The sequence below is a fragment of the Gasterosteus aculeatus genome, chromosome X (genome assembly GCF_964276395.1).
Source record: "Gasterosteus aculeatus chromosome X, fGasAcu3.hap1.1, whole genome shotgun sequence".
In the NCBI taxonomy this organism is placed as follows: domain Eukaryota; kingdom Metazoa; phylum Chordata; class Actinopteri; order Perciformes; family Gasterosteidae; genus Gasterosteus; species Gasterosteus aculeatus.
This window is the reverse complement of record NC_135698.1, coordinates 15,921,261-15,937,339: the sequence shown is the minus strand read 5'-3', so window position 1 is coordinate 15,937,339 and position 16,079 is coordinate 15,921,261. Positions and strand designations below refer to the sequence as shown.

General features: G+C 45.6%; 2 protein-coding genes and 2 long non-coding RNA genes across 5 annotated transcripts in view; 1 reads left to right on the top strand and 3 right to left on the bottom strand.

Moving 5' to 3' along the window:
- Positions 1-6,839, bottom strand: part of grm8b (glutamate receptor, metabotropic 8b) — a 52,160-nt gene extending 45,321 nt beyond the window's left edge. The window contains 2 exon segments of the mRNA XM_078083023.1: positions 6,040-6,614; positions 6,617-6,839. Of these exon segments, the coding sequence (XP_077939149.1) occupies positions 6,040-6,614; positions 6,617-6,704 (663 nt within the window). The 5' untranslated portion in view covers positions 6,705-6,839.
- A 4,145-nt stretch (positions 6,840-10,984) lies between these two features.
- On the bottom strand, positions 10,985-11,995 carry LOC144383771 (uncharacterized). The gene is made up of 2 exons (XR_013451205.1): positions 11,806-11,995; positions 10,985-11,696 (listed from the first exon to the last, which is right to left on the bottom strand). It is a non-coding gene; the product is annotated as an uncharacterized LOC144383771 (long non-coding RNA).
- Positions 11,695-12,783, top strand: LOC144383769 (uncharacterized). Its single transcript, XR_013451203.1, has 2 exons — positions 11,695-12,065; positions 12,486-12,783. It is a non-coding gene; the product is annotated as an uncharacterized LOC144383769 (long non-coding RNA).
- On the bottom strand, positions 12,111-15,916 carry LOC120809800 (E3 ubiquitin-protein ligase TRIM21). 2 transcript variants are annotated; one of them, XM_078083019.1, is made up of 3 exons: positions 15,799-15,916; positions 15,510-15,710; positions 12,111-14,446 (listed from the first exon to the last, which is right to left on the bottom strand). In XM_078083019.1, the coding sequence occupies exon 3, from the start codon at positions 14,435-14,437 to the stop codon at positions 12,794-12,796; it is 1,644 nt and encodes a 547-aa protein (XP_077939145.1). In that variant the 5' UTR covers positions 14,438-14,446; positions 15,510-15,710; positions 15,799-15,916; the 3' UTR covers positions 12,111-12,793. The 2 variants fall into 2 exon arrangements, with proteins under 2 accessions (XP_077939145.1, XP_040019816.2); XM_040163882.2 differs by having other exon boundaries at positions 15,510-15,888.
- Positions 15,917-16,079: the final 163 nt, after the last annotated feature.

The window sequence follows — 16,079 nt, the reverse complement described above, 5'->3', positions numbered from 1 at the left end:
CTCCTACAAAACAGTGAGCAGGATCCAGGTCGGGGGAAGACGTGAGCAGAGCCGAGCCGGACAGAGCGGAGCCGAGTGCGAACGACGGGCTTATTCCTGCTCACTGCCATCCCCTTGACAATAAAGACTGGTTACTTCCATCGTGTGTCCGTGCGTCTGTACAGAACCCGCCGGTGGTAGCACTATCACGGCTACAAACTCCTTTACACATGTTGTCATATATCAGATCATCATGTGTTTAAGGTTTCTATCCTTTTGAGAACTTTGTATCTCTAAAAACAGTTCTCAGCTTTGTGACTTTGTATTTTCCAGCGGCTCTTTAAAAGTTTTGTTTATCTGAAGGAGGAGGATTTTTTAAACACATCAAGGAACACTTCACCCTTCAGTTCATCACAAACATCAACATCCACACATCTGGAGATATGTTGTTTTACTGATCGACAATGTGATCTGAGGAGAAACTTAAGCTGTCAGACAAATGTAGGATATAAAGTACAATATTCATGATGGCACGGAGATGTAGGACGTAGAAGGAAATGCAGAAAATTCAAGTAGGCCTACCTCACATTCATATTGAAGTATATTACTTGTACCTTTATGTACTTACTTTCCACCACACTGTTGAGTCTTATATTTCGTTCACCTTTTCTGATCCTTGAACTTGAACAAAAACCTTTTCATTCCTCCGATGACGGACTCTCAAACACTAAGTTTCTTACCAAGTACTTGTATGTATGAATGCAATTTACTCAGAAACAGTTTGTGTTTTATCTTCTCTTAAACAAATAACTTCTCGCCTGAAAAATTCCTATCTGACTTAAATATAGTAGAATTCATAAACTTTGACTTACAGTTGTGTTTATTTTCCTCTGTCATCGTTGACTTTTCCTGAGATGAAATGCATTCTGGGATATTTGGCTCTCACAAGAACAAACGACCCTACTCCGATGCATTCCCGTTAAATGGGCGGGGCGAGTCACATCCGGGTATGATGAGCGTTCTCAGCGAGATGCAGACCTTAGAATTGGAACAGTACTCGACCTGCGACTGACGACTTTTTACAAATCCACGAGAACACAAGAACGCATAATGAGAAAGGGCCAGAGAGAGAGAGAGCGACGCAGAAAAATGGTTTGAAAAATGTGAGTTTTTGTTCCCAGCTTCAATTTTTATATTTCAAATAAATATTAGGGGTGTAACGATTCATTCAGTGAATCGATTGATCGATTTATATTCCTGCGATCCAACTGGATCGATCTGTGCTCCGCAAATCGGCATTCCGGACGACATATATCGATTACAAATCAATTGAAGTGGTACATATTCGATTGTATCGATACTTGGAAACTGCACATTGGATTCAAGTACAAAAACGGTATGGATGTGTGTTTGTTTGTTTGTTTGTTTTTTAGCACTTTAGACACGTTAAACGTTACTCGATTCAGTCTGCCTGTCTGTGACGTCATCAGTACGCAGCGGCAGCCGCGCGAAACTCTGAACAACAACAAAACACAGCGTGGAGGAGACGACTGCGAGCGAGACATTTACAAACTAACATTGATCCAGCGCGTCGAAACATTTCGGCTTTTGCAAACACCGAGGATGTTCTAAATAAGTCGGTCGCTGTTTGTAGAATATGTAGAAGCCAAATAAAAACCACAGAAACACGATGAATCTTTCCGGCCATCTACTAAGGCGCCGTGGGATTAAACAACGCCGACAGTCAGGACCTCTAACAGCGTCACCGCTGCAGCAGCAGCAGGTAACTCCAGCTCTGCAGACTCGTCGCCAGCACCAAACTCAACATCACAGTAACAAGTTTATCTGTAAAGACATGCGACCCTACAATGTGGTTGAAAATCCGGGGGTTCTGTGAATTGATCCAAACATTGTGTAATTATTGTGTAATGTTTACATTGAAAATGGCACTTGATTCAAATAAAAGGTTAATACATTTGCCATTAATTGTTGTTTGCTTGTTTATAATATCCATAATTAATTTAAACCTGATTTCCTTACAAGAAACAACAGGGATCTCAGAAACTTTGCCTGCACTGTCCAGTAAAGTTACTGAATCGATTTCAAGTCACTGAATCAAATCAAATCGAATCGTTCTAAATTAACCCAGATCGTCCATGAATCGAATCGGCAACCATGAATCGTGATTCGAATCGAATCGTTGTTAAAATGAATCGTTACACCCCTAATAAATATGTTTACAAAATTTAATAAAACTATTAAGTGTAAAAGTAAATTGATATATAATCATTGTATGATTGTATGAACACATTTTATGAAGAAGTAACAACCCTATTTATTTATTTTTGCAGACAGTTACTGTGACTCATTGGAGCCGGTGCAGGAAGTGACATCGTGCGGCTAACGTTGCTAACGTCACCGTAGCAACTGAGCGCCACAAAAACTCGCTCAAATCTGAACACAAAGAAATGAGACATATTTTCTACTTAATCTTCCTGAATGTAAAATTGTCTCTGTAACAAATAAACTTCCATAAATCTGCTGAGAAGTTGAAGGATCAAACGATGCTTCTTAGAGCGGCAGAACTTGCTGATAATATTCATGTTTTTAGGTTTTCTTCATTATCATCTGCAACCAGGGAGGGGCGGCTAAGGCTTAGCTTAAGTCGTAGCTATTTAAATGTCCCATACTCTTATCATTGAGTTGATAACGTTGATTTGACTCATGAATTGTACGTTAATTAAACAGCATCCCGTCATGACACATTCATGTAGCTGCAGTTATTGTATTTATGTTGAGCTCTATTTAACATTTTATTTCACTTTACAGGTTATTCCAACGTAATTAGACGACAGGGAAGGTGTTAATTAAATGAAATGTACACAACCCCAAAGTATTATGGGAGTTGTGGTTTAAAAGTGTAGAGCCGGCGGTTTTTCTGAAATGCTGCAGAGGGACAGACGACAAACCAAAAAGTACAGAAACGCAAATGTTGAAACCCTCCCCTCAAATAAAATCATGATTCAGAAAAATAACATGTACTGCGTGTGTGTGTGTGTGTGTGTGTGTGTGTGTGTGTGTGTGTGTGTGTGTGTGTGACACTGTGTGATGACAGGCAGCAGGTTAACAGCTGATCTGCAGTCAGGCGGGAGGGTAGCCCCGGGGACGGTGGAAGCGGGGGGGGGTCAGACCAATCAGCATCAGGGAGCTGTCAGCACAGATGAGCGTCAGCGCCAAGGAGGCGCTGCAAAGGATGATGGGACAGAGAGCAGATCTGTCCTGGGATCCTCGTCACCAAGACGCCTCAAAGATCTCAACCTCAGCTTCCAGTTCAGAGTCGACTCGAGTCGCTAAATGTCAAATCAGGACTAGAAAAGCCAAGAATGATAATTGAAGATGAGACATTCTGAAGATTACAGCATGAAGATCAAACCTTGATATTTCTCTCTACACATAAGATGTACCAATAGAGCATTCCATCGCTCGCCTTCAGCTTGAGTATAAAGAGGATTCACAATTCAAAGTCGAATGCTAAGATTAAGGGTCAAATATAAAATGTCCAAATGAACAGAAATGTACCAGAATAACCTTTGCAACATGCAACGAACCAGGGGCCACGGTGGGCCGTCAGGGGGGTCGCGGCTTCATCACCAACCATTACACACAACGGTTGGGTTCTTACAACGTTCCTTTATCCTCAAACGGGCCTGACAAGAGAAGTTTGGAACCACTGAACTAACTGATGAGCTAACGAATGAAGATGAATGAAGATATCTGGGCTGAGGAGAAGTGGCGTAGAGACCTGTCAATCACAAGGTAGCGCCGCCCTCTATACCCCTTGTTGTGTGTCCTCTCCATGTTTCCTTTCTCCTCCCAGTCTTTCCTCTTTCCTCTCCTTGTTTCCCGTCCTCTGTCCTCTGTTTCCTTTCTTATCTGAACACATTGTTTTATGCCCTCTGTCTTCTTCTAATTTCCTTTAATCTCATCTGACTTTATTTCCTTCCCCCACCTTGTTTCCTTTCCTCTCTCCTCGTAGTTTTCCTTTCCGCTCTGCTTTCCTCTCCTGTTTCCTTACTTTGGTGCCTCACTTCACCTTATTTCCTTTACCATCTCCTTACAATGTTTCCCTTTCCTCTCCTCGTGTCCTTTCCTCTCCTTGTTGTCCGTAATAAAAAGCTGCCGACACACAGAGGAAGCAACGTCAGAAGCTTCCTCCCCACAGACGTGTTTTTGTCCTCTCATTTGCTCATCAATATTCCTAGATTCCTAACCTGAGTATTCCAGGAACATCTGCCGTAGGTTGTTCAGGTCATATTCAAATATGCAGTGAATTTGAATATTTCCCCCCGGACCACCCGGAGACGTCAACATCCCCAGAGCCATGCTGCCAGCGGGCTAAACATAAACAAACAATCACAGGTAACGTTCAACTTCCTGCAGTCATAAAGTACGTATTTACCAACCTCCTAACAGATTGCTGTATAATCAAGACCTCTAAACTTAAGTTCTATGCAGAACATCCCGCCAAAGTTCAGGTTTGTCAACGCACACGTGCAACGTTGCCACGGTAACGGTTCCCTCACATCCTCCTCCTTGCCGGCGTTGACCCCAGGCAGCAGTGAGCTTCTGAGCTCGGACAACAGAAGAGAAAGCACGAGGAAAAAGAAAAGTCATTCTGCAGAACTACTGGTGCTGACCCCTCCCTCGGCGGGCCCCCAGTGCGAAGGGGCCCCTGGTGACATCACAGACGACTCCGAGCCGCTACGCCGAACCCACAGAGGGGGAGGGGCAGTGTGAGGGAGCACCGCTCTGCCGCTGGCACCAACTAACGTATGAAGATGTCTCGGATTCCATCGGGAAGGAAAGCTGACAAGTCGTCACAATCATTTTATGAAAAATGACTCGAATGGTTAATCAGTGATGACGAGAGCATTACATTACATTACAGGTCATTTAGCAGACACTTTTATCCAAAGCGACTTACATTACACTTTAAACCCATGGCTTTTTTCACATTTTTGCCCGGGGAGCAATTAGGGGTTAGGTGTCTTGCTCAGGGACACTTCGACATGGAACATGGGGCAGCCGGGAATCGTACCAACAACCTTGTGCTTCCCAGCACACCTTCTCTAACCCCTGCGCCACGACGACCCCTGTGCAGCTGTGTGGACTCCTGTCAATCAAATATCATTTCAACTTATGTGTCTCTGACCCTTAATGAAGTAGCTATGGGTTTGTGCCCGATACCAAACAAAGCATAACAAGAAAACAGAGAACACCTCATGGACGAGGACATTAGATCGAGCTTCATACAGGAGACACCAGCCAATCAGAGCGGACCATTCCCCTCACTATAAGCCTGCAGTCCTGTGATCTGCACTGTAAAAACTCATTTTGGAGGGTAGTAATTATTACCCATGCAAATCGTTTAAATATGACTGGAAAAGTATTAGTCAGCTAACAAATGTATAATTATGGGTAACTTGCACCTACACTACCTATTTTTCGACAGTGACAACTACAGCCTAATAAAGACAGCTCGTCTTCATCGCCGCTCGGCTGCTGATGATGGTCTCACTGCACAGGCTGCAGAGGTCATAGGTCACCGTCCAACATGAGTCCAAAGGTCAAAGGAGACCAGTCTGTTCACACATCAACAGCTTACACCAGAGTTATGGACCAATCGTCTGTTGATAAGCGGCTCGGTCTGTCCAAAGGGGTTCCAGCTTGGATGAGACAGGTTAAAGTTAAAGTCCAGGTCCACGGGGGACGAGCTCGGGTCAGGTTTTACTTCCTGTGACGCTCTGCCGAGTCCTTTGTGGTATTGTGAGGTCAATTTGGGGACATTTAGTTTCCTCTAAACTCACGTCTCACGGCACTGGGGACCGGTTTGACTCCAGTTTGACATCATCTGATATGACTCCAAGTTAAATCATTCATTATTCCACAGGGGACATTTGTAGAACAGCCATGAAGAAGCACATAGATCAATAAATATAAGCACAATGGACACAAAATAACAGTGACATAATATGCATGAAAAAGAGAGCAGAGACTTACCTTGAACAGCCGCAGGATGTTGGCCACCATGATGGACACGGAGCTGGCCGACGCCCCGATGACGCCCACCACTTTGTCCGGCTTGGCGAAGATTGGCGCCTCTCCGTTGGCGCAGCGCACGTCGGAGCCGTCCCGCTCGATGAGCGCCTGAACGAAGGTGAGCGACTGCTCCAGGGCGTAGGTGTCACGTGAGCACGTGTCGAGGATGCGGGCGCCCAGCGTCACGTTGGGCAGCAGCTCCGGGTCTTTGTTGATGAGGTCGATGGCGAACAGCATGGCCTCTAGCCGGTGGATGCCCTTCTCTTTCTTCAGCTCGCCACAGGGGACGCCCCTCTCGCCGCGAGCGTGCACGGGGAACAGGCCGCCCAGGATGACGTCGCCGTCCAAGCGGATAGAGTGGCCAAACTCCTGCAAGGGCTGCTGGGAGTCCGCCGGCGCCGCGCCGGGCCTCAGGGCGCCGTTGGCGGCGAAGCCGAGCAGCCAGCAGCTCTTCAGCATCAGCAGGGAGAGGATGCACTGGCCGGTGACCCCCGGTAGCTCGGAGCCCCCCGCCATCTTCCGGCGGGTCGAGCGGCGGGGTAAGGGAGAGACGATGTGACGGCACAGTCGGCGGGTAAGTGGCGCCGGTTGCGGGCGGTGTGGAAGAACGGGGCGAGACAGACCATGGGGGGTCCCCCCTGTCACCTGGGGCAGGGTCAACCACAGCGGGAGGCCCCTCTTACTCTGATCCAGGGGTTATCCGGTGGTACAGTTTCCCGGGTCGGACATGGCGGTCTGCAGAAGAGGAGGCAGAGCTTGGAGGTCTGCGCGGCTCCAGTTTTACATTCTCTCCAACACCTGTTGGGAGGTTCTGACGGAGAGGAAACAATCAATGGGAAAACGGGAGCGCTGCAGGGTCTGATTTTATTTAACATTTTCTCACCAAGTCACATGTTTCAACAAAAGATGAATCCGTCCACCTGGAATCCATCTGACTGATTTTTATTGATTAAGGAGACTGGTGGAAATACTTTGTTCTTTTTCTCTGTATTGAGTTTCAATTTGTTTGCAACATGTTTTATTACACTTTATACCACATTATTTATTTAGGATTCAACACAAAGGGGCCGACCTGCGGCTCCAGCTTTGGTGAAGACGTTCATTGTTCCCACAGGATGAATTCTATTATATTCTGGGAGCAATCGGGTGAAAGTTGTCCTGTGTGATACCTGGACATCTACTTGAAGGATTGGCGCAGACATTCAGAGGATAAATTATAAAAACTCAAATACTCCTCTTGAGTTTTCGTCTAGAGCAGAAATTCCAAGTGTTATCCTGTAAATATCTTCGTTCCTCAGATGATAAACTCTCTTGACTTTCTGACCGTTTCTCCAGCGCCACCAGGAGTCAAAGCTTCCTCTTGTCCTGTGAAATATCTCAACGTCTTCTTGTTGTAATTATTAGTATAACAAGGTTACAAGTGATGCTTATTTATTATTATTTTCAAGTGCAACATGTTCATGTTTCTCACTCAGCTGGGGCCCTGATACTTTATACCGGTCTGTTTGAACAGGAGGTCTCAAACACGGCCACGCGCACACAAATGATCGGATCGGCGGTTTTTAACGCGCACGCACACAAACAAATCAGCGCCAGCTCACTTGCATTCCAGCAGAATCAGCTGATGTTTGAAATAAGGAAATCCGATCTGAAACCAGGCGAAACACGCACGGCTCATCATTGGTTCGCAGGCGACTGATCAATTGTAATTGATTGATTGATTGACTTTACTTGTGAGATTGACAGATCAATAATCTCGTGTCTCCCAAGTAGCCCCCCCCAATAAACGGCGAATGAATAAAGTATTTGAATAATCTGCAGTCTGATCATTGATTGGTTGATTGATCCTGTTAATTGTGCATGCTGCGTGGTGCGTTCAGGTACCTTTTCTACTGAAGCAGAAGCAGGTGTTTCCTCTCTCGGTGTCACAGGTCAGAGGAGTGTTTTCTGTCTCCAGCTGTTGGTCCCCTCACTCGATCGATCTGACTCTGCCTGAGCACCCACCAACCAACAATATATATATATATGAACTTATGTAGGTATAAAGATACGGATTTAACATCCACTTGTTTCCCGGTGCCCGCATTAGAAGCACTAGGTCCCGGTCCGAAATGAAAAGCGGTAAATCTCTCCAAACTGCGGGTGTCGGATCGACTCCGCCCGCCGCTGCGCCCGCCGGATCCCGGGCTCCTCTACGCGCACGGACCGGTGGCTCTCAGCTCGGTGCGTCAGAGCGGTCGCTGCAGCAGGCTCGAGATGTCACAGAGGACCGAAGTCACGGACGCGCTGCCCCCCCTCCCCCCGGCACCTCCTCCCCCTTTTCTCTCTCTTTCTCTGCGCTTCTCGCAGCTCTCTGAAGTGCGCGCGGCGCGTCGGTCCTGCGTCACGGGAAACACGGGAGGCTCTCGCGCTCATCACACCATCAGTGGTCCGGGGCTGGTGGGCGGGGGGGGTTTGAGGGTCTCACACCTAGTTCCCCAGTCCCGAGGGTCTCTGCTGGGGTCGGATGATCCAGGAGGAGAAAGCTCGGGGGGCGTGTGCGTGCGTGTGCGTGCGTGGACAGACCGGTGAAGTGAATGAGCTCGATCCCGCAGTTCGTCGGAGGGAGAAGCGGCACGCTGAGAGGTGATGGAGATGGAGGCAGGTCGCCCCCTGCCGGACAAACAGCGCATACACACATCCCCCTCGGGAGGCTTCCGCACCACGTGACCTATTCGGTAAATCATCGATCAATAAGTCCAATAAACTGTTGCACAAAAGGACTCTGAGCAAATATGATAAAATTGGTGTTGACAAATGATTTATTTGCCCCCCGTCAGGTGACCCCGGCACACAAACATTGTGACCTCCATGGGAGTGTAGACAGCGCTGTAGTGGTAAAATTAGAGGTGGGTAAACTCTGAATTTTGTGATCATACAGACCTCGACGCGATGCGAAGCAACGCAACACAAAGCGTCGCGACTCTGTAAGGCTGTCCTGGCTATATTGCATTATGTTATCAGTAAAAGTCATATACAATCAATGACAATGAATACACGTGTTAATAGTTTGTAGTTTATTAAATTTAAGAAAACAGTAAAGAAAAGTATGTCAACACAACACAACAAGACAATTGCAGATTAAGAACTATCTACATACGGAGTCTCCTTTTTACAGTAGTGCCCAGAGGGCCTCCTTGTCCTCCACGTCAGGTCCTGCCTTGCACAGAGGAGCCATGAACCCCAGAACACGCGTTCTGGGGTTCATGGCTCCTCTGTGCTTCTCTCTCTATTGGACCTGGTGTTTCTCCTCTCCCTGTGCTGTCTGCATCATTGCCTGTCCTCTCACTGCCTGAAAACATAAGTTGGATTTAAGAGTTAACCAGTTAAGCAGCCTGTCAATTACACATAAGTTAAAGGAACACTCATGTACTACTATGTCATCATAAATAGCCTATACAGCATGTTTTGTTTTCACATTGAGAACTGACTTGTTTTCTAACGCTTACAGGCTACTCTACACCTTTCATAACTTAAAATAATTGATTAAGCATATAGGCCTATTCAGTGAAGCAACAGCTTTGCTCCCCGCTCATGATGACAGGGGAGGCAGAGCCTTTGAACATTGACTGGATTTTCTCCTAATTGTGCGCGCGTCACTGGCGTTTTTCTTGTCCTTTTACCGTGCACGCCCAGCGAACACAGAGCGCGCGACTACTACCACCCCCGCTCCCCCGTCGGTCGTTCCGCCCGCAACGACTACTACCCCCCCCCCCGTCGGACCTTCTCGACCGGTCCGCGAAATATTCTCTGACATGAAACCGGTCCGTGAGGTAAGAAAGGTTGGGGACCAGTGGGCTGATCCGTGTGTTTACACACCTCCTGGATTCTGATTGGTCGCTGCTGCAGCCACAAGGCGCTGATTGGATGCTCACAGACCGTAATACAGCGCAGATGAACATGATTCAGACTACGGCGTTTATATGTTCAACAATAGGAAACGTAGTCTTAGCTGTTTTAAAATTACACCAAGTTTATTTCGGATTATTCCAACGGAATTATACAAGGTGCGTAAACGCTATTTCCAAAATTCCAGAGGTGCGTAAACGGCGTTTACGTGCGTTTACCCTCCACTACAGCCCTGCAGTGTAGACGTTCGTCTTCCTCCTCCTGAGGGATGAAGAGTTGATTGATACTGATCAAATCTATTCTTAGTAGACTTCCTGAGTCCAGCTTTCTTCCTGGTCTGAGGCTCCACGTGAGACCCATCGCATCAACCCCAGCATATTGCTGCACTCCCCCAGGCAACACCATTTCAAAACGGCTCAAAGAATAAAGTTAAGTGATGATTCAGAAGCTTTTTCCCCTAATGGCCGAAGCTCAAGAAGTCGCCGGGACCTTTGCCCCAACCAACGTAAATAAGTTAAGTAATAAATCAGAAACTTTTCCGGCTTCCAGCCAACGAAACCTGGAGCCAAAATATCAAACATTCCTAAATATATGAAGCCACTTGGATGAAACTTTGATGAGTTTATTGATTCAAATCAAAGCCCTCGAGTGTCAGGCGTTGTGTTTCATATCATATATGATATATGTAACTATCTGATCTGTTAGTGGACGTGTCTTCATAATAGTAATATTTGTTATGTTGGTGTTAATTCAGGTTTATTTCTTGTTTCATCCCTTCCTCCCGTTGTCTTTGGTTTGCACACTGGTCTCTGATCTGTGAAGGTGAGTGAACCCTTGAGAAGGTTTATTATGAAGTTTTATTGACACATTAACACAAAGACGACTTTAACCCTACAAAGCTCAGAGTCCACCTGATGTTTCTTCTCACTTCTTTCTAATGCTTTTCAGAGAATTCAAACTAACTCTGCTTGAATCCTGTTAAGACCTTAGAGTCAGATATGAGTGGAAGCTATAATTCAACGCTCTGAAAAGATATTTATTACATTTATTTTACAGGTCAGACATCATCATAATCTTTAAAAGGAGCAAGGAATTCTGAAGATGTTTTTGTTATATCGATGAAGTAAATTAGGTTTTCTGCAGACACATGAGGGACAGACAGAGAGGTGCACACTCGCTCACAGACGCACCACATCCTCTCCTCCACATGGAGAGCAGAAGAGGAGATGTGGACGCTCCTCCACCACAACGAGAGACACAAGGTTCTACCCGAGACAGGAAGGAAAACACATCTGAAAATAAAATTAAGCGGTCAGATAAATGTAGTAAAAAAGTACAATATGCAAAAAAATACCCCAAAAAAAGAGCCATAAAGAGAAAATACACAAATATCCACAGAAATGTACTTGAATTTAGGTACTTGACTAAATTTAACCTATAAAAAACAAATCCGGTTCAGTTTCTTTGTTTTTTGTTCTTTTCACGATTTGTTCACTTTGTTGGTTGAAAAGCGTCTGCAGAGAGGAAGAGAAATCAAATAATGAAAGAACAATTGTGTTGGGTTTCTTTCAAAGAACTGGATCCACTAGGCAGACCACTTCAGTAGAGCAGTTTATTTAAACAGGTTGATGAAGTTTGATATTGGGGAGGCTGGATGCTAGAGCTCCGGACGGGAACTGGCGAGGCAGGGAGAAGAGTTGGTCAAGGCGGAGGAGCAGGACACAGAGAAACTGGGGAAGAAGCAAACGGCGGGGAGGTAAATCCTGGAGAGCAATACCAGTACTAATCTTACGCAAACAAAATACTATTCGGAAAAACAGCAGCCGGGAAACTGATTACCACAAGAGTAACTGACGAACTGGCGAAGACTGGAAGGTCAGACTGGTTTAAATACTGGAGGTGAGTGGAGGCAATCACGAAGATCAGCAGCAGTTGGCAGGAATTGCTTGACAATCTCATCTAGACCAGCTGACAACCAGGGGGGAGAAAAAAAAAAAAAACACAGACAGACCCAACAAATTGTTCGTTCTCTGGTCACTGAAGCTGAATGTTTCATCATCAGATTCTTTTTATTTATTATTTACCAATAAGAAAAAAATGTTATGGATTGTCTCTGACCCCAAGTGCACGACACCAGACACAGCTTAGGTTTAGCCGGAAAACGGCGTAGTTTATTTCACAAAATAACCAAATACGAGAAACAAACAAAAAAAGGCAACTCCAAAAACTTCTCTAGTCCGTGGGCGCTCTTAGTCCAATCAAAAAATGAAAACTCACACGATACTCACAGGGAAAACAAAAACTCTGCGTAGGGAATTCCGGAAGGGTTTCCAAGAGGAGCACAGGGGAAGAACAATCAACCCTCTCTGGGGAAACACAGAGCACGAACTCACAGCGAGCCACTGGCAGATCTGCTTCTTAACCTCCCTGTGGGATGAGCTGACGAGCTGCAGCTGTGGCGATGAGCAGAGCGGCGTCAGGTGTGCGACTCTCTGGCTGGTCGAGCCCTAACAAAAAAGTCATCTTTAATTCACCCCAGAAAACAAACCAGACTGAGATCCCTTAATTTGAAAATGATGAAAAACAAAATTCCCTGAAACCTTGTTTTTTAAATTACTTTTAACATTACCTTTTACTTTTTAAACATTACTTTTTCCAATAATTTGTACTAATATTCATAATGTGTTTTATATCCAATAATAAGAAAATAAAACATATAATCTGTCACCAACATAAGGATTTGAAGAATGCTTCTTATTTGTGACAAAAGTCGGATTATGCAGTTATTAAGTTCTATGCAAGAATCTCTTAAGAACAGATGTTTGTTCTACTCAGTGTGATTGACAGCAGAGATGATCAGAGGAGCAGAGTTTGTACCCTTATAATTAAGACTTGGACTAAAGTATGGGTAGAGTTTCTCAGTGAAGCAGCAGTCAGTAAAGGAGTAGATCAGAGCTGCAGCACCAACGTCATAAAAGGAGACCAGACCCTCCTCATAATCCACAAACACCCCCACCTTCTCAGGCCAGGACTCCAGAGAGAGATCGACTGATGGTCTAACAAAAGCAGAGTACTTATTCTCATTCCTCAAACATATCGTCCAGTAACCATTCTGAGGAGACATTAAGATGTCTCCCTTCCTGTTGATGGACTCTCTCACCACTCCTAAATCCCAGTCAGTCTTCCCTTTAACCTGAACCTCGTAGTAAAATCTACCTGAAGAGAAACTCTGCTTTCCTAAAACAAGAACACACTGATTAAATCTCTCTGGATTGTCTGGGAGATTCTTCCTTACATCTCCATGTTTAACTTGTTTTCCATCATCAGACAGGATGAGTTTAGGATGTGCTGTATCAGGATCAAGTGTCACATCCACTGCAGACTGCTGGACTCTCTTCAGCTCGACCTCCAGCAGCTTCTTCATCTGTTTACTGAGCTTCTTCTCCAGCTGGTGCACAGCTCTCACCACAGTCCCCTCATATGAAGGTGCACTGACTCTGACTCCTGTCCAGTCCTTGGTGGGTGGAGCAGTGTTCAGGGTCCTGAAGCTCTGGAGGAGGTGGAGAGGGTCTTCAGAGTGTGAGAGCTGCTCCACCTCAGTGCTTCTCTTCTTCAGCTCAGAGATCTCCTGTTCCAGCTCTTTGATGAAGCCTTCAGCCTGTTTCTGTGTCTTTCTCTGCTTCTCTTTGATGGTGTCGATGAGCTCCGCCTGGCTTCTCTCAACAGACTCCTTCAGAGCGCTGAAGACCAGGACACCTTCTGCTACCTCTCTGTCTGCTGCTTCCTCACTGAGCTCCAATGAGTGTTTGATCTCCTGAATCTTCAGCCGTCTCTTCTGGATCATCTGCTGGACTTCAGCCTCAGTCTTCCCCAGCTCGGCCTTCTTTCCTTCATATTCTTCTCTCAGAGGAACATACTCGTGGTTCTTGTGGTCTAAAACAGTGCAGAGCATGCAGACACACATCTGGTCGGTCTTACAGAACATCTTCAGCAGTTTATTGTGCTTCGTACACATCCTGCCTTCCAGGTTCTCCACAGGGTCCATCAGCTGATGTCTCTTCAGACCTGACGTAGTCAGATGAGGCTCCAGGTGAGCCTCACAGTAGGAGACCAGACACACCAGGCAGGACTTGAGGGCCTTCACCTTGGTTCCAGTGCAGGCGTCACAGGGAACTTCTCCTGGTTGGGCAGCTTGTTGCTCTGAGCTGCTGCTGCTGGCTTTCTGTTGAGCTGACAGTCTGAACTGAGCAGCCATCTCAGAGATGAACGTGTTGACCTGCAGCTCAGGTCTGGTGTAGAAAAGCTTTTTACAGTTGGGACAGTTAGACGGGGCATTAACGTTCCAGTGGTCAGTGATGCAGGCTTTACAGAAGTTGTGTCCACATGGTATGGTGACTGGATGAGTGAACACGTCCAGACAGATGGAGCACAGGAACTGATCTTCAGTCAGCAGACAGCTGGCAGCAGACATATCGACACTCTGAGGACAACAAGTGTGGAGAAACAAGAAGGTTATTACATACCTTTTGATTTTTTGTTTTACAAATTAAATAATGCTTAGTAGAACCATTTTGGTCTACGAGAGTCCGACACTAAGTACCGTAGAAACCACATTACTGCTGTTTGTATCGTCATGGAGACGATCCTACAGTTACAGCCAGTTGGTTTTATATTCTCTTGACGTACATGTGGACATGGAGAGGTCACACAGCTCGTTCCTCTGGGTCCTAAAGCCCTCCAAGTCCTGCTTCTTATAAACATCAAGAAGCAGTGGCAGTTACATTTTGGCCCAGGGAGCAATTAGGGGTTGGGTGTCTTGCTCAGGGTCACTTCAACAGCCAGGGCTCGAACCGCCAACCCTGCAGCTCCCGGTGCACCCTCTCTACCCCTGCGCCACATCGACCCCTCTATATATTGGTGTGTCTTCCTGTAGTCCCCTATCGGATTGTTATTCAGTTGGTGATGGATCTATGCCTGAACTGACATGTGTTGAGTATTTAATAGCTAAAGACTTGGATCTGCTGTGTTTTGCCCTTTTTTAACTCTGTTTTGGATTTTTTGCGAATTCTGTTTTGAAAAATAAAAATGAATTTGTTTCTGTTGTTTTTTCAACCAGGTCTGCGATTGAGTCAGTGAGAAAGCATTATGAACTAGTGCCCAGCACTAGTATTTACATGGAACCGACGATGGCGCTCAGCCAAACGTTTACCCTCAGTGGAATTGTCTGACATTTTGAGAACTGAGGTTTCAAGTTCAACCAGTTTTGAGGTATTTTGTTATTTATTACAACCAGGAAACAGGTGTGCGAGTTAGCTGAAGCTAACGCTAGCTGTGACTGTTCAGTCTCACTTTAACTATCCAGAGTTCAGTCTCTGTGTTTGGTTTCTACCTCTGATGCTTTATCTAAAATAAGACATTTCTTATTATCCTTAATATTATTCATGTGATAAAAGCAGACGTCCAACAGTCAGATTGTGGTCTGAACTAAACTGGGAGCAGATGTTTAGTTCATGTATCTAGTCTTTGTAGAGCAGCGTACTCACCAGAGTTTGTCAGAGATCCTCTTGTGTTGTTGATGAAAATCTGCTGGATTCAGTTGTTTCTTTAGAGAGAAACAGAGAGACTCGTCTGGACTGCAGCTCTGCGTCACTCACACCAACTTTACTTTACCTTCCTCCTCCTCTCAGGGAGGGAGGGTGGAGGAGGTACTCAGCTCCCCCTCTGAAGTAGAAGCACTTGGATCACTAAAGACCAGTGTTGGGCAAGTTACTGACAAATGGTAATTAGTTACAGTTACTAGTTACTTCTTTTAAAGGTAATTGAATTACTTACCAGTTACTGTAATTAAGTCAAAAGTAATTAAGTTACTCTGGAAAGTAGTACTCTCAAACGTTAAGTTTCTCACCAAGTACTCGTATGTATGAATTGAGGCAAAGCAGACCGAGCAGAGGAGGCGGATCCACAAGCTCAGATCGGATTTGCCATTATCCAGTGCAGGTTCTGCAGCCACTGATGAAGCCACTTGGATGAACCTTTGATGAGTTTATTGACCCTACAAAGCTCAGAGTCCGCCTGATGTTTCTTCTCACTGACAATTGATGAGGTTCGATTTT